Source organism: Pleuronectes platessa, chromosome 12 (genome assembly GCF_947347685.1).
Source record: "Pleuronectes platessa chromosome 12, fPlePla1.1, whole genome shotgun sequence".
Classification (NCBI taxonomy): domain Eukaryota; kingdom Metazoa; phylum Chordata; class Actinopteri; order Pleuronectiformes; family Pleuronectidae; genus Pleuronectes; species Pleuronectes platessa.
In genome coordinates, this window is record NC_070637.1 from 18,415,445 (window position 1) to 18,442,442 (window position 26,998).

Consider the following 26,998-nt stretch of genomic DNA (forward strand, 5'->3'; position numbering starts at 1 on the left):
ACTACATGATGGAACAGATGCTCAAACTTTGTATGTTTCTCAGGAGAGCAAAACTCACTTTCGTGGAAGCTACAGCGATTCTGATTGTGTACAAGCTTTTGTGTTGACTTCTCGGGGCTCTTCACCTATGCACCAAACACACAGTCACGGATGAACAACATGTTCAAACGCACTAAGTGTGCACTGTGAGTCACTTCTCAAGCCTCGGACTGAATACATCAATTGTTTACATCCAGGGGCACTGGAAAAAAAAAAATGAAAAACCCACATTAGTGATGCACCAAGTTGCCCTTTGCCTCCACGTCAGATTTCAAGTGAAAATTTGACTTGGCGTGTTTGCATAGGATTTCTTCATCTCCCCTTTAAACCCCTATGGGTGAGCTGAAGGTGAGGGGAACTAAGATTATTATCCCCCCCGTTTCTCTGAGGAGCTTTTCTTTATGCACACCCTCACAGATGTCGACATTTGGTTAGGCGGTGTACATAGAAGCCCCAGATTATCTGCGGCTTGGGGAAGTCTGTTTAGCTAAAGTTAGGAGCGGTTACTTTCCTGCACCCTTCCTAATTACCCTGGAGTTCTGTGACATGTGCTTAGTCATACATCTGCATTAACGAGCGTGTGTGAGGGAACCAATATTGGTGATTGAATATGGCCGTCCATTCAGAGCCACAGTCGTAATGATATTCACGTCAATAGGCTCCACTTGTGCAGACGCAGCCCTAGTCACAGGGAAGGGTAGCAGATGGTGCACTATATGTCATAATGCTATGAAATCCAACAGGAATTGACAATTGAAATCCCACCCTGGAGTTTGCCTCTTTTAGCTCTGGCATAATCTTCTCAGGATTTCAATTGCAAAGTCAAAGAGAATAGTCTCTAGCACACAGGGACTAGTTATCTGGGGCAAATGCGGTCTAAGGTTGACAATGCAAAGGCTATGTTTGTGTGCATCACACTTGCTATACTGAATGTTTCCCAGCGTGCAGGGAACATCCTCCCCTGAATTCCACTCCTCTTCCCACGTCCCAGCGCTGCCGTGGAAAGTAGGCCAAGTGAGCACCAGGGCGTTGCTTTTTTAAGATGATCAGTTTGTCAGTGTGTTTTTGTGTGTGCTCGGGACGGCTATTCATGTGGCTTGACTCTGTAGAACAAAGAGCAGCATTATACAATTTGCAGCACTTCCAGTGGCAAGGAGAAGAGGGAGAGGTTGGAGAAAAATAGGGACAGGACGAGCGTGGATGAAACAAAGACAAAATCTGGCTTGTACTCTAATTCATTTACTTCCTCTTTTCCACCTCTTTGTTGCAGCAAAAAGGTCCCCTGCCAGTAACACTCCTCTGCAGGATCACACTGTACCGGAGCTGGCGTGGATTATTTTTAGCGAATTGCTGTGCAGCTTTCACCTTGACTCTCTCCGTCTTGACATCATAATTAACATTTCTGTTAATAGTAGCACGGTTCAACATTAATAAGGATCTCTGGCTAAAATCAAAATGCAGAGTTGGAAGTGGGTTGCTCTCGCACTGCTCACATTCAGCACCAGACACCTTGCCAGGAAATCTGCATCTCCTTGACGATGGCATAATCCCTGTGGAAGGAAATTAGAGGCACTGATGCAACATGTTGGAAATATACATTTTAATGTGACTTGAGAGTTCCCCTGCAGGTGGGGCAGTGGGGCTTCATGCAGTTGAACTGGCATCACTGGGGTCAACGGGGCAAATTGAAGTTCTCCTGAGTGCTGAGGCAAAAAAAAGGCTGCAGCCCTCGTGCACACGCACATGCACGCCCTCCGCCGGACCCAAGGTTAAAACTGATGACTCCGGGTTTTTTTTCTTCTTTTTTGGAGGCCACGTCTTCGCAGGATGCAACATGTGCCCGCATCATGCCCACTGATGAGATGTGTGAATGACCTTTCGGAGGCAGATATTTTCTTTCCTTCTCTGTGGAGTCTGGGCGTCCACATTATGAGTTAATATGCTGCGATTCAGGGCTGAATAATCAAATTCACCTCGCTTCCATCAGCGCCACTGAGAAATGTGCAGGCGGCGCGATAACTTCCTCTTAAATACAGAATTTCTGATGGGCCCACAAAACAGTGATGGACACAATCGAGACGGGGGGCTGCTGCTGCATGGGAGCGAAAGGTACCCTGGGTATTTGGTCATGTGTATTTTGGTCTAAATTTCCAGGGGATATTTTAGATGTTAATAGCCCTGAAGTGGTCTCGGTTTCTTATTTAATTTCTCTCGCCTTCTTTAAATGTAATTCGCCCACAGACTGCGCCGCGAGGCTCTAAACCGGCGCAGAAACTCTCTCATCATTTCCACAGCAGAATGGAAATGCAAATTGTGCGCACGGGCAATGCCCTTGACAGAACTCACCACTGCACACAATTAACATGAGCACTCAGAAGTTAGTGACGAAATGTGAGGTCACAGCAGCTGCGTGTCGTATATTATGGCTGGGCGGAATTGTTATTCTGTTTATCATGCAGCCCACAATAAACGCTCCGAAAAGAGTGGACTCCAAACAAGAATAATAATAACAATATTATTAATACTAATTATAATTATAATAAATGTATTTATTTTGTGCAGGTGAATGTAAAAGACCAACGTGAACTCCTGCCCTTAATAATTCAAATCGATAAATATGTATTTTTTATTAAAATCTAATTTAATTTTATATTCCTGTGTGCGCTTTTTTTGTTTTTAGAACACCCCTTGCAAATATGTATTTTAATTATTTGAGATAATTAATTCTGCAAATACAAACAATGGAAAATTTTTTTTTTTTTACTGGGGCTTCATGGGGGTAAAGGGTGCATTCAGTGGGTGTTGGACAAACCCTATGCTGTGATTTAGCCATGTTTAGCCACAGCTGCCTCACATCGCCACAATGATCTCAAGTGTAACCAACGAGGGGCGCTGTCCGTCTATCAGCTCCACAACCAGGAGCTGACACGAGCAGCCCACATGATTGATCTCATCACTCGTGGCCGTTTGTGTTTTACTCCTATAATTAAAAAAATGAAGTGTTAAGTGTGTTTTAATGTGATATTTGAATGTGTCATATCGAATTCCGGACGTGCATTTATTAGGCCCAGTAATGTATAAAGCAGCGCGTGGAAACAAAAGTTTGCAAGGTGGGCTTTTATTGGGAAAGGGAGACAATTTTTCACATTAATTTAATTTCAGAAAATTCAACACATTTTTTAATATTTTCTATTTTACCCAACTTATAAGAAAAACCATAGAAAATATTAAAACACAACCATATGTTTGCTTTTAAAATGCAGCTACAAGTGACAATAATTTTGAAACAAAGGCTGTTTTTTTCCTATCACATCGTATTTTTCTTAACGTTATCACACATGTCACATAAACAAAAAACACACATGAATAAATTACATTTTAAGTTCAGCCACCTTCTCCCAAGTTTCAAAGGTGCACAAACAATAGAATTTACAACGTTGCGTGAGTCGCAGTAAACAATAAGTGGGCTGTCTGCCTATTTGTTCCATATGGAATTTGAAATGATGCGTAACTGTAGGCGTATTTGATTAATATTTCATCGAGAAAAAGATCACTTTAAAACAAGCCTCTGTGATAAAGCCGTGAGCGAATAAACTTGCGAGGTGGCTGCTAATAAGGTTTCTGCTCCTTTTTCTTTATTCTTTTCTTCTTTTTTTGCCAATCAATCCATTAGGAAACAATGCAGGTGAGCATATAATGAAAGTGTTTGTCCCAGCAAAGTGCATCGATGGACAGCTGGGCAGCGGCCGGCTGATTGACTTTGCCTTGACATCTGGGAGGCCCGCTGGCCCCTGGCACGCGTGTAGGCTGATGTCGCCATTTACATGCAAATTTAAGGAGATCATGAGGGCCTCGCCCCGTAAATTCACACAAAAAAGAAGACGTCACCCTCAATACGGAGGAGGCTCGTTCCGTCGAGACGGGAGGTCTTTAAGTCACCGTGTACTACATTTTTATTGGGAGCCACGCGTCCCGAGGAGTTTGGGTTTTTATATCGCTGGACAGGTCCAAATCTTTGGGGGTTCAGTCATTGTGGCCACTGAATAGAGGCATGAGATAACAGGCCCCTGTGTCATCAACCGGTCATTTAAACGAGCGCTGAGCCCAGTGCGCACTGCGCGTAAAGACGCACAGATCAGGCGAAAGCAGTCTGCACTTGTTTCCCTGCCTGTCACCCATCACTTACCTCCTGAGAAACACGGTTTTCATGAGAGAAAAAAAAACTGATAAATGGGAAAATGTGACTATGAGATCCCCTAATGCCGCGCGCGTGAGAAAGTCCCCCACGCACGCGGCCACTAAAACCAACGGGGATCAGCGTCTCCTTTTATTTTGATGCTAACATTTCACCTAATGATGGAGAGCGCATTTTCCACGGTGTAAGCCCACCACGCAGATGATCCCACAGAATGAGCTGAGACGGATTCAGGCTCCGCGCCTCAGTGTGCGCAGCAGCTGACTCCCTCTCTCCACGTCCAGATGGCCCCTGCACACAGATTTGCATTCATTTTCTCTCTAATATCTTCTGAAATAGCGGGGCAGCTGCATTTGTTGTCAAATACGGTTTAAAACTCCCTTTCAGGACAGCATCGTTACCTACGTGACGGGTGTGGGGATCCATTTTCCCTCTCCAGTCAACAGTATCAGATCTAAGAGGATTTGTCTCAAAGTCTCCTAATTTGATAATCAGATTTAAATCGCCTTGGTGCGTGTAATCAGGGGTTAAGTTCTAATAAGCGACTTGAAACAGTGCAAAAAATAAAAAAAGCAGGGTGCAGTTCTGTGCAAAAAAGATATTTACAATCTCTGCAGAACAGACAAAAACATTAAAAACATGAATGTCCACTGCTTTTATATAAAAAGGATAAAGATAATTATTTAACAGAGGCCTATTTTGAGCTTTGCCTCTTATTTGTTTATTTCCCTTAAAATTAAAACTTTTATTTTTCTTAAAATATAAAAAAAAAGTTTAAAAATAATCCTCAGCCTCATTTTGTGACTGGGCAATTTGGCAATAGATTGTGTAGAGGTGAAAGCAACAGCTTATAATTCACTTATCTTTGGCAGCAGCTATTAACCCTCAGCACCAGCTAGATAGATTGCTCAGGATATAGCACACATCTCTCTTCCTCGCACCCTCCTCCCCTCTCTCCCTCCATCCTCTCCTCCTTTTCACCACTAATGAACCGGATTGCCTGCTTGTCCCTCTCGGACAGAGTCGGACATGTAAGGCATCAGTTGGCTCTTTAAAAATGATTAAGATGTTTCTGATTATTGCAGATTATTTTTTTAATATATACACACATAGGACGTGCATGAAATAAAGAAGACACACAAGCGTTTCCCTGCAAGTTTGTTTAATGTCATGATAGACATGTAATGACTGTGTTGTTTAAAGAGGTCAGAAGATGTGACTTCATGTTCAGTGAGTGACTGATCACTCCTCGCGTCAATAATATGGACGCCGCGAAATTAAACCCCCTGATTCCTCCAACTCTTTATGTTTCATGCAGCACATAAATAAAACGAGCAGCTCCGCGGTTTCACAGCCACGAAACAAGTGGAAGTCATTGATAAATGCCCCGTGCAAAGTTGACGAGAATTAATAGATGAATAATCACGTCTGAAGGCAGAAATCCGCCTGATGTAAATCACATTTAATCACAGACAAATATAAAAAATGAAATGTAGAGGCTTCAGCGTGCATGGAGTTAAAAGTGCACAATATAAAAAAAAGATATATATATAAAAAAAATGAAGACGCTATTGAAATGTGATTTATGGCGTGTGTGCCAAGTGATGCTTTCGATACATGAGTGAACAAACAAGTAATAACAGATGTAATCGAATAAATATATCAACACGGCTAATCACGGAAATTGCAAATCATCAGGCCAGCTTAAAAAAAATCCAATCAGCAATAATCTTTGAATTTTAAATTATTATTACTATCATGTATATTATTCTTTTTTTTTCTTCTCCTTCCTCGTTATGTGCGATGGTTACAGCCGATTTTTCCATATTGTTAAAAAAAATCAAAACTCACCACATATAGGGCCTAAGCAAGAGGGAAAGTGGAGCGAGTGAGTGCAGCCGAGCTGCGGCTGTTTGGGGCTGAGCGCGCGCCGCGGAGCAGCGCTTGCCCGACAGGAAGCGTCAGCGCGCCAAATATGGGCAAAGCCACGCCCCCGGCCGCGTCACTCTCTGACAGCGCCTCTCCCGTGGGTCTAGAGTTTTGGCTCCCGGGAAAGATTTCAGTCCTCGGGGAAAGAGGGCTTAGTTTTGCATGTTCCCATCCATCCTGCACGACGCGAAAGGGCCCCTTATCCACCTCTCCTGTGTACGAGGAACACCTCCACTGGTGATCAGCCTTCGCCCGTGTTTGTCTTGCGGAGAAGCAGCAGCAGCGGCAGCAAGCAGCACCTTTTCTGCAGGAGTGGGGTTTTTTTTTTTAAACTCAACAAGAAGTCCTGAAGGTTTTGGATGCGGATGCTTCAGGGATGTGGGCACTTTGAGAGCAGCAGCATCATCACCCGCGCGCACCAACAACTGCCATCGATTTTTCTGTGAATAGCACGAAAAAAAGCCAGAAGAGAAAAGACCTTTTAAAAAAAACAAAGCAAAGAGGAACACTAGCAAAAAAAAAAAAAAAAAAAGAGAAAGAGAAAGAACCTTGTCTATTGAACAATTCACTTTTGCAGTCTGTGGATATCGCTCTAACTAAGTGCAGCACTTTGAGAATTGTTCACATCGGACGGACTGAAGAGGGAGGCAAGACCTGTGGACCGGGTTTGTCCCTCGCAAGTGTGAATCGGCTCGGCTGCTTATCCCGTGACAACAGCGACGCGCACCACAGAGAAAAAGAAGAAGCGACCCTGAAGGATAAACACGCTTGGACGTTTATTTTCCGCTAATTTTTCGCAGGAGGCTCGCCTTTTGCACGCAGATTGTCCTAAATGTTTGGGATTCAGGAAACTATACCGCGCGGTGGGACGACGATGAAGGAGGAACCGCTGGGTGGACTGAACTCAGTCCGCTCCTGGATGCACACAGCTGGGGTGGTGGACGCGAACACAGCCGCCCAAAGGTACGCATGCCAAAAGCATCTGATTTTTCTCACGCATTCCCTCCTCATCATATCGACCCCTCAATCCCCTGAATACTCTGTATCAATTACGGTCTCCCAATAAATGCCCCCCCTTCGGCTTTCCCCCTTCTTTCATTACATGAGATTACCCATTATTGTGACAAATCAAGAAATCTCTTCTTCTCCTCTTCCTACCCACCCTCCCATCCCCATCCCCAACAACGTGCTTCTGCATCTGCAATGTTTTCCTTCAGCTTCTCTCCCTGCATCACCTCAGCAGCTATCCCCGGTGTCCGGTGCTTAACCGACATGGTCTCTTGTTTTCTCCCCGCAGCGGTGTCGGCTTGGCACGGGCACATTATGAAAAGCAGCCCCCGTCCAACCTCAGAAAATCCAATTTTTTCCATTTCGTCCTGGCGCTGTATGACAGGCAGGGTCAGCCCGTGGAGATCGAAAGGACAGCTTTTGTGGACTTTGTGGAGAAGGACAAAGTAAGCGGGGCATTATTTCAGAAAACACACGCGAGCCTTTCCTGCAAGAAACATAATCAGCACATGCATTTCCTAAAATTGTAAAGCTCAGTGAAATGGCAACGGGTTATCGAGGGGGAGTCACGTGTAATATTGATTTATTTAAAGAAGAAGAAAAAACAGAGAGAGAGAGAGAAAACAGTCAATTCATTGATGACACAGTCGTTTTAAACAGCTAAAGGTGTTCCTCGTCTTTTTGCAACAATAAATAAAAAATATACATTTCCAAACACCCAGACACGTGCTAATGACACACACAGTTGTTGATGTTGATTTTTTTTTGACAAACTGTTTGTCTTCTGCAGGAACCAACCAGTGAAAAAACTAACAATGGGATTCATTACAAACTACAGTTATTGTACAGCAATGGTGAGTTCAAGTGTCCATCATATTTCCTGCAAACGTTAGTTCACCTGCATGCACAACGCCACCTTTAATAAATATGTATTTTCTCAGTATAATATTGCCACTGTAAAAATATTATTATTATATTAATCACACCGTCTGAAAATTCTGCAAATGCAACAAGACTGAACTCTATATTTTGTATTATGTGTTCCCCAACTTTTTATTTTTCTTCCGAGTACTTTCTCTGCTATTTTAATTCATTGCCTGTAATTCCTCAAAATTCTCAAGTGCTCCTGTTTTCTATTTCCTCTCCTCCTCTCCTCCTCTCTCTCTCTCGCTCCCTCTCTCTCTCTCCAGGCGTCAGAACAGAACAGGATCTTTACATACGGTTAATCGATTCCATGACGAAGCAGGTAAGCTGCTGTTGTGCACTTTAAACGCACCGTGCAACTCTGCTCACAGGCACGATTCACTTGAGCAAAAAGGAAAAGAAGCTAAACTCCAAACACACGCCCGTTGCAAAAATTGTCATCACACCGCTGAGATGCAGACGCAAAACAAACACAAATAAAAATAAATAACCTGCAGTTAAAAATGTAATTGTCGCTGTGACGCGAGACGGGCTCCGGTCCTGGCTGTTTACGTTGGGTCATATCAAATTGCAAGTCGCCAAAGTCAATTCTACTCTGCTCGAGTTGGGGCTTCTTTGTAAGCTCAGTTTGTCCAACATTAAAAATTGAACGCTACGTCTGCTCCATATGATCTGATTTGACTTTTTCCTGCGAAGAGTCAGAGGTCAGCGACGCTTCTAAAGATGATTTGGAAAATTATGCGTAAAATGTAATATATAAATATGAATATTGATATGTGTTTTTTATTTTTTAAGCAGAGGTGTATTTCTCTCACCCTCCTCACAAACTGACCCCGGAGCCCGAGCTAATATATTTTTTATTGTTGCTTTTTAATAATAAACATTTAAAGTGAATTCTAACGAGGGGGAAATAGGCATTTATTCCAGCGGAGGGTTCAGGCAGAGGCTCCTCGGGACAGAGCCGTGCAGCCTGGGCCACTGGTCACATTCCTGTGCGAATGATCCGAGTCAATGATGCAGAACAAGCAATTTATGGATTTCTGTTTCTACAGCTGCAAATGGCGACATAAATCAAACCAATATAGATAATCGCCCTGTTCCTAGAAAAAAAAGAAAAAAGGAATAAAAAAAAAAAAAAAACACACAACGGTTCAAGTGGAACAGATTTTCTCTTTTTTTTTTAATCGGAGCAATGCGACCTGGTTCAGATGTGTCACTTTCTCATCCCACATTGGCCCGGAGCGTGCCAGGAACTCAAAAAATAAATAAAATAATTATAGGATTTATTAGTGGCAGCCAGAACACAAACAAACGCGCCACTTTTATTTGTTTATTTGTTATTTGTCCCTGTTTTTATTTCCTTAAGTATTTAGTCAATACTGGGAGGCTGTGCTGGGAGCCGGCTCAGTGCGAGGGGAGGTAAAGAGTCTATCCTTAGACATGGGAGAAGGAGGGAGGGAGCGAGGGAGGGAGAGAGAGAAGAGCGGCAGAACTGATAGCTCCACGCCATCTGTTTCAGCCAATGCTCAAAAATTACTCAACCGTACCGCCAGACACCGCTTTTTATCCACAGAAAGATCATTGTTAGCGGCTCAAAATAAACAACAGATTGCCCATTAACACTTTCCCCCAAATATCCCCAGATTATAAGCATATTGATGACACTTCTATTGGATCTCTCCTTATGAAAACCTCCCTGTCTGCCTGTGTGAGCCACGGGATATTATCCAGATTAATAAAAAAAATATATATTACAATTTATAATTATTATAATCAATGCCATCACAAGTCATTTTATACTCGTGATATTTTTTTAATACACATTTATTTTTTTATTATCAGTGCCACAAAAATTATTGCAGTTACAATTCTAATTATTGTTGTAATTGTTTATTTGAGGAGATAATTGATGTGGGTATAAATTAATATAATGATCTTAACCACATTCTTACTCAGGACTCATCTAATATATTATGTTGTCCTAACATCATGTTTATTCCTGCCCTGATTTATCATTCTTTTTTTTTTTTGTGGTGTTCAGAAACAGCAGCTGTGTTCGACTAATTATTTGTGAATTCATGGGAACTAACATGTGTTTAAGAGATGACTGTGTTCTCACTTGATTTATTTTTTATTTTTTTTATCCCCTTCTCATTTCCTTTCAAAGGCCATCATTTATGAGGGCCAAGACAAGAATCCAGAAATGTGCAGAGTTCTTCTCACTCATGAAATTATGTGCAGGTAAGCGTTTTTTATTCATTTATTTTTATTCTATCTTTTTGTTGTTGTTGTTGTGCTCTGTCCATTTTGCACATCCAGGCTAAAAGTAATTCCATCCCATTCAATAAGTAGAAGGTTTGACACTCATGATGTGATGCAGCAATCCAGGCTGTCCTGTGGTCCACCCACACACACACACACACACTTAACACACACACACATAGACACACACACACACACACACACACTGACAGCCAGAGAGAGAGAGATAGAGCCAGAGAGAGAGAATGAGAGAGAGCTGCTGTCATTTCTAACTTTTGATATGCTGAGATTCAACTTTGATATGAATCTGAATGTGACAGTGAGAACGTACTGACTGTCTCCTCCAGTGAAGGGACACTGCATGTATAATAAACAGCCAGTGACACAGTACATAAGTTATGTTTTTTAATTCTCACCGCATTTATCTCTCGCACATTTCAAGAACCGCGTGTCGTCACTGATGCCTGCCAGAGACAATGTGCTCCCTGTTAAGTTATGCATAGACGTTGCATGTCATGTATATCAGCTTTTCCTTTTTTTTTTCTAATTTGAGAGTCGGTTCTCGGTTGATCCCGCCTGTCAACAATGATCAGCGAGCCTTTTAGCGTCATTTAACCACATAAATCTCAAGCTCTCGTGTTGCGCTGCTATTCAGCGGTGTCATTGATACCAAAAGGAAAAACGCCTTTTGTTGTTATTGTCGAGCTCAGCATGAGCTTTGTGAACATTGAATTCGGATACTGTCGGTTAACCTCTCCTTTGTTGCACCGGTGCATTGTTCAAGTTACTGGCTGAGAGCAAGTGCAGCATGAGAGCTGAGAATGATTTGTCTTTTTCCATGCATAAACTCATCACTCACGCTCAATTTATACATGCATCCATCACTTATTTGTGACACGTTGAATATGCTTGCGCTCTGGAGGTAATATATATATATTTTTGTGCCGAGAGGAAGTGTGTTTTGCTGCTGAATAAAGAAGTACTTTAACTGCTGCCTATTATCAGATAAGTGGATATACATAATAAGGGCAGTTATAATAAGAATAATCATTTAATCTTGTCTTGTTTTTTCCCCTGCTTGTACAACAGCAGGCTTTGAATTATATATTTGCTCTAATACTTTGCAGCACCTTCGCTGTGAAACACATCTTTATTGCTGCTGCTGGAAAGTCATGTAAATCACACATATTTAAATAGCACGCGGTTGACTGACAGTAGCTTTGCACAAAAATCTTTGTTTTTCTTTCGGCACCATATGGCATAAATCAGTCCCATTCTCACATGTTTATATGTTTTCATTTCACGTTGAAGCCCGGGATGATGTATTTGTTTATTATTTCGTGCGGTTTTGACTCAACTTCTAATCAAAGAAGGGAAAAGGCAGCTAGCTATAGGCTCGGGGAGGAGATGCTTGAAACATGTGCTGGAAGATAGATTAGTGCTTTTGAGGCCATAATTGATAAATGCCCCACAGAAATATTGGTTGAGGGTGGCACCTTGCATCTCCCTCAGAAATAGCAGCTTGGCAATTAGAGGTAAACAAAAGCTGAAGCTGTGAAAAGTGACTCCCCTGCCTCCTGGCCCAATCCCCACTCCCCTCCCCTCCAACACTAAGCCAAACAACACAACATGTTGTTTTCACCATTTTTATCAGCCATCAGCATCAATGGAATGGATAGATTGAGTGAAGGAAATCTCATGGCAATTTTGTTCCCCGATATCAAAAACCACTCCGAGCCACTTCATAAATGTATGTGGTTTTGCGTGCATTATTTATTTATTTTTATTTATTTAGCAAAGTATTGCTTGTTCTCCCTCACACACACACACACACACACACACACACACGCACACATGACTCACACATATGTCTTGTCTTCCTATAGCCGATGCTGTGACAAGAAAAGCTGTGGAAACAGGAACGAGACTCCATCAGACCCTGTGATCATTGACAGGTAAGGCGGCTCCTGAGCAGCTCCTTCTCCTTCTTCTTCTTCTTCTTCTGTGTTTGTGAACGAGGGGAATGAGGTGGATGAATGAGTGATGGTGTGAGTGAGTGACTCCTGGAGGGCACATGGGTGAAGCTGGTGAACCAATGCTTCCCCTCCCGGTGTGCCAGACGGCCCAGTTGGGCTGACTTGCATCCCTCCGCGGCCCTCAGTGTGGGAACCGAGGGGTGAGCCTGTGTGAGCGGCGGAGGGGCGTCGTTCCCAGGTACCTGTGCACCGAGGGGCGGTCACCACCTGGATGGGGTTTGTTCAATCACAGGTGGCTCCATCACTGGAGGATCATGCTGGGAATACACCCAATTAGCTTAGGCAACTTCCGATTTATTTGGCTGGCTCCCTGTCTTTGTTTACGACAAGTGACGCTTCACACTGTCAATACTTGTTTTTCCATTGACTGTTTCCTTCGCTGTGAGCTTGACGCCATTAAAGTTGCGCTTTAGAGGGGATAAACATTTTATGGGGGGCTGTTTTGTTTTGGCACCTCCAGGAAAAGTTACATCTGCCACATTTATATTGCCTTCATCACTTTCTTAAGAGGGAGAATAAGTGGTTTTTCTTTTTTCCGGCATTGACATTTTTCTCACACCGCGAAACTATACGTCCGGGTCAGTGTGAATATATTTAGGCGGGCGTGCATGTGCATGTGCGTGCACGTGTGTGTGTGTGTGTGTGTGTGTGTGAGTGTGTGTGTGTGTGTGTGGTGGATATAAGGGCGAGGTAGGGGGCTTCGTTTGAGCCTCGATCTCAATGTAACTCTCACCACGTAGTAGGGAGAGACAGCAATGCTAATGTTTGACTAGCCGGAATCACTGTTTGCTTAGTGGAGAATGCCTGGTATCTGACAGAGGGGACAACTCTCTTATTAGTAATCAAATAGGGCTGAGCAGTTGTTGCTGCCACTCCACTCCAGCGGCTTCTCATGCATCAGGAAGTAGGAGCTGGCTGCCCTGGGAGCCTGGATGGATTACCAGAGCTACTGCTGTCTGAACTCAAACTCACACAGACACACACGTAGATAAATGCAGATACACACACACACGGGCGAGGGGCACCGACACGCAGACAGGCCGACGCACACGCACGTCCTCACGCATGCTGCTTGTATTTTGCTCGTGCTGCTGCTCCGGCTGACTGTTCTTACTCCTCATGACAGTCCCTGTGCCTGTAAGGAAGAGAAGTACTGATGTGTTTAGACCATGTAAGGTTAGAGGATTCTTTGTGTGTTTGATCTGGTGCCAAGTGGGCTGCTTAATTTATCAGTCAGGTGCATTTATCAGTGAAGTGCGAATATTAACATATAACTTGAGAAGCCTAATTTCCGCTGCTTTCATGTTTTGCTTTGTGTCGCTCGGCTGCCTCTTTGCTGCTCAGGGTTTCACACACCATTGTTCTTCAATCCGCCCCGCACAAAACGTGTAACATAAGTACAATAAGCAAAAATGAATGCACGGAGAATTAAAGTCAAGATAGAGGGGTGGGAAAAAAAAAGAGAGCAAGGGATAAAAAGAAGCGGATGGATATTGTAAGCTCAACCGGCTCAGGGAGGGCTCGGATTTTCATTGTGACGAGCCTGAATAGGAGTGGAGTATCCCTTTCCTTGCACAATGAGCGGCTCTGTTGAAACACAAAAGCATATGTTCCTCATTAGACCCTCCCATTGTCTCCATGTCGTAACTATGAGCCCGTCAGCTCACCCCGGCAGACCCACACAGGTTCCCAGTGGCTGGAGGGGGCTCGCGGAGAAGGGGGGGGGTGCCTGTGAGAGGTTGCAGGGTTTAGCGTGAGTTACGGACACCACCAGAGCACGGTGCAGGTTTCTTTTTTTTTTTGCTGCGTAAGATTATTTACTGCAATTACCCGAGTGTGTCCCGCTGTGCACACGGGTCGAGCTTTTAGTTAAAGCTTCCATGTTTTACAGCCATTTCGGTTACATCTGTCATTTTCTCATGCACATCATTACAGGCACCTGTGCTGCGGTCACTGCTGGCAGCAACTGATTATTTCCAATTGAGTAGAACATAGTTGAGTGACATAAACCTCGAGGAGAGGTTTGATTGTTGAATCGGGCACGTCTCATCTGTCTACAATTACAGAGCGAGAACCGGGGACTAGCTCTGCCACATTTCCTGGAGAAACAGTAGCATGGTCGAACCTTAAGAAACAGATTTGGAGTGAATCATTGATGGCGTTCGTTGCGCTGCAAACATTTTTCCCAGATGGCAAGAGGGGAGAGCGCGCACAGCTAGCTGGCATCTAGCGAGACATTAACTGGCGTTCCCATGGATCTGGCATATCCACCGGAGTTTGGGAAACTTATCATTCCAAATGTGTCCTATTTTCCTGCGGTCAAGCCAGACATCTGTTTACCCTATTTTCTCTCTCAGAGTTTTGATACAGATTTTCACTCAGATTTTTTGAAGAGGAAGGATTCGCTTAAAAAAAAGTAAAAAAAAGAAAAAAAGAAAAGTAAGTTGGTTAGATATAGGCCCAACAGCTGTCACAAAGTTTCAGCACTGCTTGGTCTTTAAATATTTCAGCACTTACATTTGATGTCCCTGCATTATTCAGTCTCATTTTTTTGGACACAGAAAGTCCCTCGTTCTGCTGCGTTTCGGGCGCCTTGATATGTGCTGTGACTCAAATTTCACTATCTGTTAAGGAAGTCAGTGTATTCTGCATTAAGTGCATTTGCATGAAAGTAAATCTTCAGTAGCGCGAGCGTACGCTATTCTCTCTTCCCACATCAAACCCCATTAAAAGCGTCAAAGTCTATCACCGCTCACGTTAGTAAAAGGAAGCAGTAATTTTTTTGTGCGACTGTTGCTGTGACCGCAGCACTTTGCAGTTCAGTGTAATCATCTCCCCCCCTGTATAAATCCAGCAGTGCTACAGATGTCACATTTATAACTTAATGGTGCCTTAAAGTAAGTGGGGGGTGCAGGTTTATTCAGTCGGTATATTTGAGTCTTTAGAATTATAGTAATGAGGCACCGATATCTGATTAGACGCTTTCCCCATTTACAGTGCATGTAGTGTGTGTATAGTCAAACATAACTCAATTTCTGATGACTCTACTTGTCTGGTATCTGTCTCCACTCTCTCGCGTATTGACTTTGTCTTCTCCAGTGTGAAAGATTAGATACATCGTGCGGGGCTCGCGCATGGATTTTGTAATAAGACGGCGCATGTTGTTGGAAGTGGAGGGAAAATGACTCGTTCTGTGCGTCGGGGGGGTTCAGAGGTCACGTTTTTTACTCGGGGAAGCCGGGGCCAATTTATGCAAGCAGAACTGAGACGGCCACACGGAGGGAATGAGTTATCAGCGTGTGCATTCTTTCCCCCGCGTATGAATTTTGAATTTAATGTATGTTCATGCAGTTTAACATCCCGTGTCAATTTACCCACGCCATTCAGATTCCGGACCAGATCTAAACATGTCAGCTCCATTTATTCCTGTGGCCGCGGCGCTCCCTTTCACTTCCTGTCACAAAGGTCAAAGAGCAGTGACCTTTGGAGTGCAGCCCAGCCACTGAATAATTCATGACATTGACTTGTTTTTCCCCTTATTTCTTTTTTTTCCCCTTGTCTCTTTTTTTGGTCAGCACACAGGGCTGTGCTGTGGGAGGCTTTTATTCATTTAGCTCATTTATAAAGGCCTCACCGCACCTGTTCGTGTGTTAATGCAATTAAATTTTGGCCTAATGTAAATTTTGCTTAGCTTTCCGTTATGTCCCTCATTAGCGCGCCTGTATTTTCCGAACGACCGCGCGTTATCGTTCATTTGCGGAACACCTACGAGGTCATTTCCCAGAGTGCACTTGACTTGTTGTCAAGTTGTTTACCAGAAACAAAAGGCGGCCGCCTTAGAACGCCCGCGCGTGTGGTTCCCCCGGCCTTCTGAGAAACAAATCGGAAAAAATGTGTGCGCTCCCATCTGGTTTTTGCAAAAGCGTGATTACCTCCAAAAGCTGAACAAATGCCAGTATTTATAAGGTCAGCCCTTTATGTGGAAATGTGATGTAAATGAGAATCAGTGAAAGGGGACATTAAACAAAATTAAATTCATTGTCTCCTTTAATGTCATTTACATTTTTGGCTAAGCCCTGGACTGTCAAAGAGGATTTCTAAAACCATTTTAATTGCACATCAGCATCGGAGGAAGAAGGGTGTGTGTCTGCCGAGCGGCTGTCTCCATAACCTGCGAGGACGAGTCTGTTTATGAAGAACCTAAATGACATGTTTCCACTGCATCTGCAGCGGGGCAATTAAGATGGCACTCAGTAGGTAGTGTTAATCTGGCATTGTGCTCTCGCCATCCATAATGAAAACGCTGCCGTGGATGGGGCCACTGTTGTTGTGATTGAGAGCTGATTGCTGCAGGTGTTTCTTCTGGATTTTTTTTTCCACGCTGGTTTCCGCTGAGGGAACTGGTGCTGCACTGGTTCTCCAGGCTTTAGTGAGTCAATTAAAGCTGGTAACTTGAATAGGAAACGTTTCTTCCCCCCCCCCCCGTATTTACCCATGCGTGTACCACACCTTTAATTTGTGGCTCAACAATGTGTCAGTCGTGGCGTTTCCACTTCCCCCCCCCTGGCCGCTGTAACTCACAAGACAGATGTGAGTTTTTTTTGACGCCCATTGAGAAATGGGAGAATAAACTGGCCACCCCTCTGCCTAAACCGACATGATGTTTGAGTGAAGCCTGTCTCCTCCCGAGCCAGCGGAGGAAGAGCAGGAAGTGTTGAGAGCGAAAGCTGTACTTGGCAGCTCTCCCCTTGGCTTGCACTTGCTGAAAAATGAAACCCAGACCCTCTCTCTGCAGCCCTCGGAGCCAGAACCTCCTTCCCAGGGCTCCGACATCCAGCGTTGGGTAATACTGTTCACTAAGCAAAACATTACCTCAAATTATTCTCGCCCTGTTTTCTATTCCCTCCTCCCTCGTGTCGGTTTTATCGCAGTTTGTAAATGTCAAGACACGTACAGCGACGCACAGTATAAATGATATTTTCCAAATTATGCTCACATGTTTGGGTTCACATGAGTGGCGGCTGAACGTAACGTGGTGCCTGACGCTCCCGGGGGAGACCCACCTCACTGGGGTAGGATTCCCCAGTGGCATCAGCTAATGGCAAGACTTGACAACAGCAGAGAAGCCGGGGGTGTTGTGTTTTACTAGCGCTGAGCAGGGGTGATGACTTTAACATGTGTGCAGAGAAAGACGGAGATGTTTGTGCGGTGTTTGTGTGCGCGTGTGTGTGTGTGTGTGTGTTGGCGCGCTCCTGTGTGTGTGTGTGTGTGTGTGTGTGCTTTGCTAAAGAGAGAGGTGTGCAGTACGAAAGAGTGGCGCGGGCCAACAGAGCGACGGATTCGGCTCCAGCTTGACGGCAGTGAAAGACGAAACATGGTTCCACATGTGTTGAGAAAGAGCAGTCCATCTGTCCATGGAGACAACCCCTCCCCCCCCCCCGTCACCACCCCCCCCTTCCCTTTCCCTCTTTTTTCCTTCTCTTCCTTCTCCTTCTCCTCTCCCCCCTCCACTCTTTTTACTCCCCTGGTTCACTGCTGACAGAAACAAGGCCAGAGCTGGGGTGATGGGATGAATGCCGGGCCAAGAGCAACACTGGACCTTGTATATATACACACACAGTTGCACACACAACCACACACACACATAGACACACACATATGCTGAAGAGAAATAAGCGAAGGTTATCAATTTTTTTTTTTTTGGGGTATGTTTTCATATGTTGGTGAAGTTTACTATCTTCAGTTCTAGTCACACTTGGGTTTAGCGCTGCGTTAATGCGGCTGCGGGGCAACGCAAGTGATTTATTTTGATATTATGAAAGAAAACAATCTTTGGAGATTTATTCACTTTCCCCCGACACGCCGCTGCAATGAGCCACCGCCGAGCAAACCTTACATTATTGAAATTAAATCCGAGGTAAATAAAACATGCCACTCTTTGTCAAATATTTAGCAGCTCTCTTTTATAATTAAACTTTGTGGCTGTTTTCAGGACGCTGTTTGGTTTCGTGAAGCTTTAATGACGCGAGCTGCTTTGTCGAACGGCTCCTGATCCTGTGAATCACATTTAGGTCACTCAGACCCGTGTTGTTTTAGCCATTTCTCCCGGTGAAAAAGGGTCTCCTTTCTTTCTCTTGGCATGTTCTCACTCCCATTCAATCCTTATTAGGTTTCCCCTAATTGTCAAACAAACTGTTGGGTCAACCTCAGTCGTATCTGGCCGTAAAACAGCACATTAGGCCCTGGTGAGGGATATATGTGGTATTTCATCGGAGACGGAGTAATGCTGGGGTTTTATGGTTAAGTACCAGTTCACGCCCACGCCATTTGTTTCGCATTAGAGTGGAGGTTTTGTAAATCAGATCAATATGTTCGCTGAGATGTGATTCCTTGTCGGGATCTCCCGAGTCGTTCTTTCCTCCAGTATTTTTCTTAGGGGACTGGATGTCGATGCACACTCCTCTCCACTCCACCCCCCCCCCCCCCCTTCCCATCCTTCCCTTTCTCCCCAGCCCCTCTGTCAGTCCCTCCCTCCGTCTCCACCTCCATCTATTTCCATTTTCTGAATGTAGCAATTTGTAGTGTGACACGGGCGAGATTAGGATGGGAAGCAGTCTGAAGATTTCATCGGACATGGTCCTGCTCCCACTGGTGTGAGGTCACAGGACAAAGATGCGGGAATTTCGGGGAGAGGGTCATCAGTTACCTCGGGGAAACGAGCTGGTCTGCTGGCTGCTCTGTTGGCCCCAGGGGTGCCTGGGATGTATCGGACGAGAAGCCCCAGAGAAAGAGCCCTGAACCAGTGTCATTTATTAAAAGTGACAAGTTATTTCTAACTATAGCTCTGTTTTTATTGTTTTACAACGCTGTCATTTGGAACAGTGCCCCTCTGTTCAGGAATCACAAACAAGTGATGAATGAAGGGGGCGACCCGAGTTATTATTTTTTTTTTAACATATACACACGCTCGATGCACTTTGGCGACGTGTGTGCCGTTAAATTATATCGTGAACGTTGTGGGGGCTGCTTGAATTGAACCAAATGTGCGAGTTTAATGAAGACAGACTGCATGATAAGCGCAATAAAAATATTTCACCATTCACCGGTTTTCTCCGGGACATTTGTTCAGCAAATGAATAACAGCTTTTACAGTATGAATCTGGAGCTGACCTGCGCATAATCAGTTCCAGAAGTTCTGCAGAACATGACCACAGCGCGGTGCCTGTGTGTGTGTGCAGCCCCAGCGTCTATTTTAGTGTTTGTGCTGGTTTGACTTTTTTTTATTCTGGTGGGGTTTTTTTTCACATCTAAAAAAACCCCCACAAGACTCACGCTAATAATGGAGTATTTATTCAATGTTTGACCATTGCTCTTCATTGAGGGTCACCGAGGTACTCGGCTCCCCCTCTTTTTTTTTTACTGCCTGCCCCAACTGCGTTAATGATATATGACAGAAATTTCCTTGTGCTGGTTCAGTGGCAAGAAAGGTCCTGGCTAGTCTATATCAATCCATCTGACTTATGTTCCCATGTCTTGAATTACCGCTTGATGGAAACCTGCTGTGGGCTTCTTTTGCCAATTGAAATCAGATCTCCTCCACTGCCCGGTGTGGTATTGATCCATATTCAACACCCAGGCTGCCGATCGATCAGTATTGATTTACAATAAAAAACACTCCTCTGCTTGTTCAGCACCGCGATCGATACTTTAAAGCAAAAGCGAGAAAAAAATTTATAAAGAAGAGGAGAAAAAAGGTTGTTTTCTTAACCACATGGTGACCAGCTGCAATGTGTAAGAAAGCCTGTGAGGAGATGCTTCATTTCATTAGAGGACAGCGCGTCTAAGTGACCAAACCTTGACCACGGCGGCAAACCAGCGACCACGACCGCAGTGAGCAATGATCCTGTCCCGCCGTGTGAGACAAACCAATAAAAATGGTTTAACGGGATGACACTTCTATAAGGACTCATTTATTGAAGGAGGTGTGTCTGTTTCTGAATTAGTGGCACATCTGCACTGCAACGGGGAGTGCTAAAGCTGTCATATCAAATCTGTCTGGAAATTGAAATGGAACGCTGAAAGTGGTGGATCAAGCCCGAGCACTTCAGCTTGATTTCGCCGTGTTAACACGATGACATGATTTCCTGTGTTTTTGATATTAATTTGTGTCGCTCGCACACACACACACACACACACGTGCACACACTTGCCGCGCCCGTGCCTCCCACACGGCCATTATCGGGGCCCGGTACCATCGACAGAAAAAAAAAGAAGAATAAGGCGACCCATTCAAGCTCCTGTCCAGATCCACTTTTCTCTCCGTCACATCTTAGTCTTAATCTCTCAGACTTCCTCCTCTCTGCCAAATAACCGTTCCCATCCAGCAGGTCCCAGCTTTGGCCCGGACTGCCAACATCTGAAAGTTATTATCCCCAATCTCTGACATCCAGGAGTTTACAGTTATATAATGATGGGGAAAACCACATGTCCCCAGAGGCAGAGAACATTTTTGAGATGCCTCCCCATCTGTTTTAGGGGGAGCTGCCCATTTTGGGCCAAACTCACAATGGCAGCCAGGCAGATTTGTATTTTTTTGGGTAATCTTTTATTTTCTACCACTGGAACACACCAGTCTGGGAGTCATTACACGGGGTGATAAAGCAAATCCAATTGGGTCAGGTTCCCCTCCGCACAGTGCTGGTGGCACCGGCTCTCCCTGCCTCACTGCTCGTCCCTGACTGTGTAAGTGGTGGTTGTTTGTTTGTCCTAGAGAGGCTGGGCTGGGGGACTAATGCAAGCCCGGGGGCCAGCCAGGTCGGAGGCGACGGTAAACCCGAGCCGCCTGGTGTAGCAGGGCTCCCTCGCTGCTGGCTTGGCCTTGTTTGGACTGCAGCTCCGGTTTGCTTTCTTAGAGGGAAGCTGAGCCTCCGTAATCATTGAGCCTTTCGCTCGGGTGGGGAGCACTGCCGAGACCAGAGGGAGTGATGACATAGGTCCGCAGAGGCCTGGCCCGGTCCACCCTCGCTGCTCTTAGCATATTTATTTTCTCTTCTCATTGTATGGTTTGAATCACACCATATTATGTTCGGACCCTATGCACGTGCATAGGCACTCAGATGTGATGAGGTGGATGCCGTAAAGCTGTAGGTTTTGTTTTTACTAATAATGCCGGGGATTAGTGACTTGCTGACCTCAGTGTAATCTTTATTAGTCTGTTAACCATATACTCTCGTTATGAATAACTGATGTCGGAGCAGTGAATCAGACATGCAGATCAAAATAACACCGAGGGGGGAACCTAACCAGATTGCATGGCCGTTATTAAATCATCGCTAAACAGATTATTTTATATTATGTCTGGCTAAACGCACGTTTTCGGCTAAAATGCTCGAAAAAATCTTACACCTTTAGATAATTGAAGATACCCATCTCTCTCCCTGGGCTCTCCTCAGAAATCTTTTATTCAACATGACCACTCTGTTCTGTTTTGTTACGTTATTGAAATGGGTTGTCGATTCGAATAGAGTCAACCTGGTGGGCCAATCTCATTGTAGCCAGTGGAGAGTGAAAGCCATCTCTGCAGTGTAGGATCACCAGAACACACACAGAGATTGGACGAGGGGGGCAGTGAGAGCGCGAGTGCCTTCTCCAGATGGAGATCCCAGATATGGGGGGAAATGTCCGGGCCATTTTCCAGGGTTTCCATAATGGGAATCTACCCCTTGCTTGCTTATTAAGTTGTGCACACAAGGAGGAGTGAGGGGAGCGATGGAGAAGAGAGGAGATAAGGGCAGGCGAGGCGAGAGATGGACAACCTGTGCGCCGTCACCTCTCTGTTGTAAGTGTCAAGCAGACCCTGTCGGAGAAATCACAGGTCATGTGGATAGATGATTGTCAAAGCACCACATTGATATAAGGGCTTTCTGTTCCCCCCCCCCTCAGAGCCGTGGAGGCGCATGATAAGATTTGTTTTTGTTTTCTGTTGGAGAGGGAGAAAGTATGACATTCAGGTCAGCAAGGTCGGCGCTGGGGGTCGCGGGGTCGCAGCCTTTGTGGTACCTGAGTAACCTCACATGGCTAAGCCATTTCTCAGGCTCCCCTGAAATGACGGTAGGGTGCAGAGGGGGGGGAGAGGCGGTGGCGGTGGTGGGGGTGAGGTTGAAGAGGTAGGCAGGAGAGTGATCTATCAGCGGCAGCAGCAGACATGCAGACAGCATGGCAGCTACTGCAGCTAAACAGAGTGAGACAGATAGGCAGAAGTCTCTCATACGTAACACCGGGAGCTTTAAGAAGACAGTGCTGAGTGTTATAGATGCTTGACATTGACCCCTCAGACAGAGATGGTGTATTTATCAAGGTTGTAGGACAATGGTGTATTTGTTTGTAAATTATTTAGTTCACTGGGTGAGATGCTACTTGGCTCGCCACTTTTGTAAGATAAGAACCGACTCTTTCTTTTCGTGTCTCGTGTCATCTGTTTTTCAACAAGGCTCAGATTTTAGGTGATCATATTGTTGAACACTGTCAGTTCTATCAAGTCAAATCTGCTTTAAAAAGGAGAAGAGGGGGAAAAAAAGATCTCTGAAGCTTACGTTTCTCTCGGAGAGAAATATTTGTGTACAGATAGGCCTGTCATTCTGTGAAACAACATTCATGATTCTTTTATTGGTGCTCAGCCATCACCTCCTTCTCTTCCTCTGTGGGAAAAAAAAGGGCTAGTCTACAAAGTGGCTTTTTGTCGTTTGAGAGAAGTAAACTTCATCAGGTCGACGGCGAGGTGTGCTTCACATGTCACTCAGTCGAGCTCCCTCCTAATGAAATGCTGCATACAGATTTCTGCCTGCGGGCTCAGGGGGATAAGACCGTGGTAACAGAATGAAACAAACCCCTTCCCATTCACTTCACTCACACACAAACCCACACATACACGTGCAAACACACACACACGCTCCCACTCCCACACACACACTCGCGCTCTCTCTCTTGCTGGAGAGCATCCATGTGAGGAGATCCAAATCTGCAATTTATTCAAATATTGATATTTCTACTTGTCAGGAGAAAGGTGCCTTGAAATTTCCTCTGAGTACTGCTGTCAAAAAAATAGCAGGAAATATGTCAGATAATTCATAAATGGAGTTCAGCGCTGAGAAGTCAGTTGGGAACAGCAAAAATATATCAGCTTGTCAATGAAGAATAGGAGCAGTATTACAGGGCCTGCTACTCATTCTTCCATCATGTCAAGCAAACAGCTTTTGCAGGCCCGTAAGTGTATGTTTCTCAGCCCGTGTGTATTTGTGTATATGCGTGTATATTTGTGTATGTCCTCGTGTATGTACATGTGTATGTATATTTATGCATGTGAATGTGTGTGTGCTTTGGCTGTGTTGTGACTCCTACTTAGATGTGTTTGTTATCTTTTTCCATCAAGACACCCCATTTCCCATCCCGGCGCAGCCAATGGGAACGTGTCCTTCTTTTCCTTTTTTTTTTTAGCAGAGGTCCGTAACCGGACGCTGGCCTCCATGTGGTTTGAATTAGGGCCCCTGAAACTGTGAAGGACGCCTCGAATGACGTGAGGCACTTGCAGACCAAATTCCATTCTGCTGAATGGTGGAGAAAAGAGCTCTTCGGAATCCTCTGAGATTTTTTGGCTCGGGCCCGCCAGCGATTAAAATAGGGCGGAAACCAATAACTCAATGATTCATGGGGCAACGTCCCATGAAATCTCTTACCCCTTAGTCACACCCTTGTGCAAACCCAAACTAACTCGAACTCTGCTGATTAGTCTTTTTTCCAAAGTGAGAAAACGGGGGAAATTGGACAAGAGTCTTGTTCCCTTCTCCTGTTTATTGAACAGAACTTTCGGCACCCGGAGCAGAACGGCCACTCCTCTCTCTCCCCCTCTCCCCTGCCCCCCCCCCTCTGGGCTCGGTACCTCCGTTTTGACAAAGTGCGTGGCGCTTCCTGATGATGCATCGCTTGACCATGTTGTGCCAAGGCGAGACAGAATGGGACTCCACATATCTGCCGCGGTCACGTGACGCCATAGTTCACAGCAGCTGATGAGATGCAGTTTGGCACAGCTTGGGACCCATCTGGGAGATGCAGATACGCAGACAGAAGTATTTTACAGCAATGCATCTGCGTGCTTGAAGAGCTATTTAGCATATGCTGCTATACGAGAGAATTTTATTTGCTGTTGCCAGCTGCAGATTAGTCTTAATTTCTCAAATATCCGACAGAGCAGCTGATCCACGGGCGACGACGGCCAACATTGACCGAAAGCCGTTTTATTTTTATTATGATGTTGCAGCATGTTATTTCATATTTTACTTAATAACAGGGTGTATTTCCAATTTTGTTTCCCCGCACCAACAATAACAAAGTCAAGCAGAGCAGCACAGGGCTGCCAGCGCTGGCCGGTTTGGTTTCTGTTAGCTCCAGCAGAAGTCAAAGCCCATGCTGCTGCTCTAACTCAAGTGGCTGATATGTTAGGCCATCTAGGGCATGGCAGGCGGTTGACAGTCCATGCAGCCTGTCTACCCACAGGACATCTCCACACAGTGTGTCCACAGCGGGGCCAGCGCTGTCATCTGGGCCCACTATGGACCAGTGCTCTGCTGACAGTGAGAGGGTAAACGTTTACCACCTCAATCCCCCATTAACTCGGTGAAGGCGCTTCGATCCTCTGTGAAAATAATGATATTGATTGGAGCTCGGCTCTACAAACGAAACGGTTGCAACTAAAAGAGGGATGGGCCCCTGCATTAGAATATGGGATTTTCAAGGATAAAAGAGTGTTTGGATCTTGTTATATTTTTCCTCTCCTCCATCTCCCTCTAGCTTTCCCCCCCCACTTCCTTGTCTCCTCGCTCTCTGCATTTTTATGTGTGTGCATGTAGTGTGAGAGCCCGGGTGTCTCCTAAGATTACCCTCCGCTATCCCCGCAATCAAACAACAAATGACAACATCATTGCTCAGGCCTTTCAAAATACGACACAAAAAGTGTGTTGTAGCTACATTAACTTGCAACAACCCCCTAATAGACCCTTGTGGGTTTTGTATATCTCCCCCCGTCTCTCTCTCCTCTCTTCTCCCTGCCTGGCTGTCACATATCCACCCCCCCCCCCCCCCTCACAGTGCGAGCCTCCGAGCCTCGGTGGAGATCAGGAGCTCCCTGTCGGAGGTGCTTTGTCACGTAGCCCAGGGAGCGTGGAACTCACCCAGAGCTGTTGAACAAACACAAGCACAGGGGCTGTCAATAGCAGCTCCGCAAACTAATTGCCTGTCAAATGAACCACCCTCGTTAAGCTGCCCTCACACAAACACACACTCACACACACACACACACACACACGTGCACTGTGACATTCATACGCTCACACACACACACACACACAGAGCCGTTTTGATTCAAAGAGTAGTGATACCTTGTTAGGAGAAAAGACACGCGAGTGGCACTTCTCTGTTTGCCGTCTTGTTTCTGCAAGCGTTACCGGCGTGTGTGGTGCAGTCACCGTGAGATTGCCTTTTTGTTATTATTAAGGGGAACATAGCATCGTATAGAGAAGTTGATGTAATCCAAACACATCCCACACACCCTCCACCAAATCAGCTGCCGTAATATTCCGGTTTTTAAAAACCACTCATTAGATGGTAGCATAGCTCCATACGCCAAATGTTATTGTTTTTGTTGTGCTTTTTTTTTCTTCTGTAGTCATTAGGCGGTAGCAGTGGAGTGCCCAGCGCCTTGTCTGGGTGCCTGTAACAGTGCTGTCGGATTGACACAGCTGGGGAGAGCAGCTTGAGGCTGCACGCTCAGGAATACACAGGGGTGTTCAAAGCCCCTCTCTGAATCCTGATCAGAGCGCTGCCCCGGCCAACTGATGGCCTATTAAATATACATGCGCAGAGGTCAGAGCTGGAGGTCCCGGCTTCCTCCCAGCCATGTGCACTTAAGCGGAAGGGCTGGGCAACAATAAAACCTCCTCTCGCTCCAGCGAGCTCTCCCCTGACACCCTCACCTCCAGTGTGTACGTCAAGTACAGTGCTCACCTAGCGCTATATTACAACTGCCTTTGTGAAAAGGCCAAATGATGCATTTTTTACATGGTTATTATATATTTATATTCAATAACACCAAGGACCACTCTTGCGTCTGTCTGTCTCCGGTGTTCTTTCTTTTGTCACTGATAAATAGCCTTGCTCGATACAAGCGCACACGGAGGTGGAAGTGAGTCCCTCGTCTTTGTAGTTCGCCAGCGATTGAGACAAGAAGGTAGAGGGAAGAGCCCCATAATGGCCAGTCATGATTAACATATTCAGAGTGACACTCTCTCTGTGTTCGTTCGTTAAGCCCGGTCTGTCTGACTAATGAAGTGGAGCGGCAGTTTATCAATTAACCCAGCACTGAGCCATTTGTGCTGGGGATAAGGCTCGCGCCGGGTGTCGCGGTGATCCAGTTTGATGCCCTTTAACCTCCGCGAGTGTCCGACGAGGCAGGACTGTGTGACAATGACAGCGAGACACGCACAAAGTCCACAAGCGGCGGAGATGCTCTAAACAGGATTTGCTCCTGCTGCTCTCCGGCAGAGTGCAGACAAAA

General features: G+C 45.3%; 1 protein-coding gene across 1 annotated transcript in view; it reads left to right on the top strand.

The window, feature by feature from the left end:
* Nucleotides 1-6,305: 6,305 nt before the first annotated feature.
* The window catches only part of ebf3b (EBF transcription factor 3b), a 67,472-nt gene continuing 46,779 nt past the window's right edge, over nt 6,306-26,998 (top strand). Inside the window, exons 1-6 of the mRNA XM_053436937.1 lie at nt 6,306-7,126; nt 7,461-7,617; nt 7,962-8,025; nt 8,362-8,417; nt 10,263-10,336; nt 12,244-12,312. Of these exons, the coding sequence (XP_053292912.1) occupies nt 6,996-7,126; nt 7,461-7,617; nt 7,962-8,025; nt 8,362-8,417; nt 10,263-10,336; nt 12,244-12,312 (551 nt within the window). The 5' untranslated portion in view covers nt 6,306-6,995. The remainder of the gene's footprint in view (nt 7,127-7,460; nt 7,618-7,961; nt 8,026-8,361; nt 8,418-10,262; nt 10,337-12,243; nt 12,313-26,998) is intronic.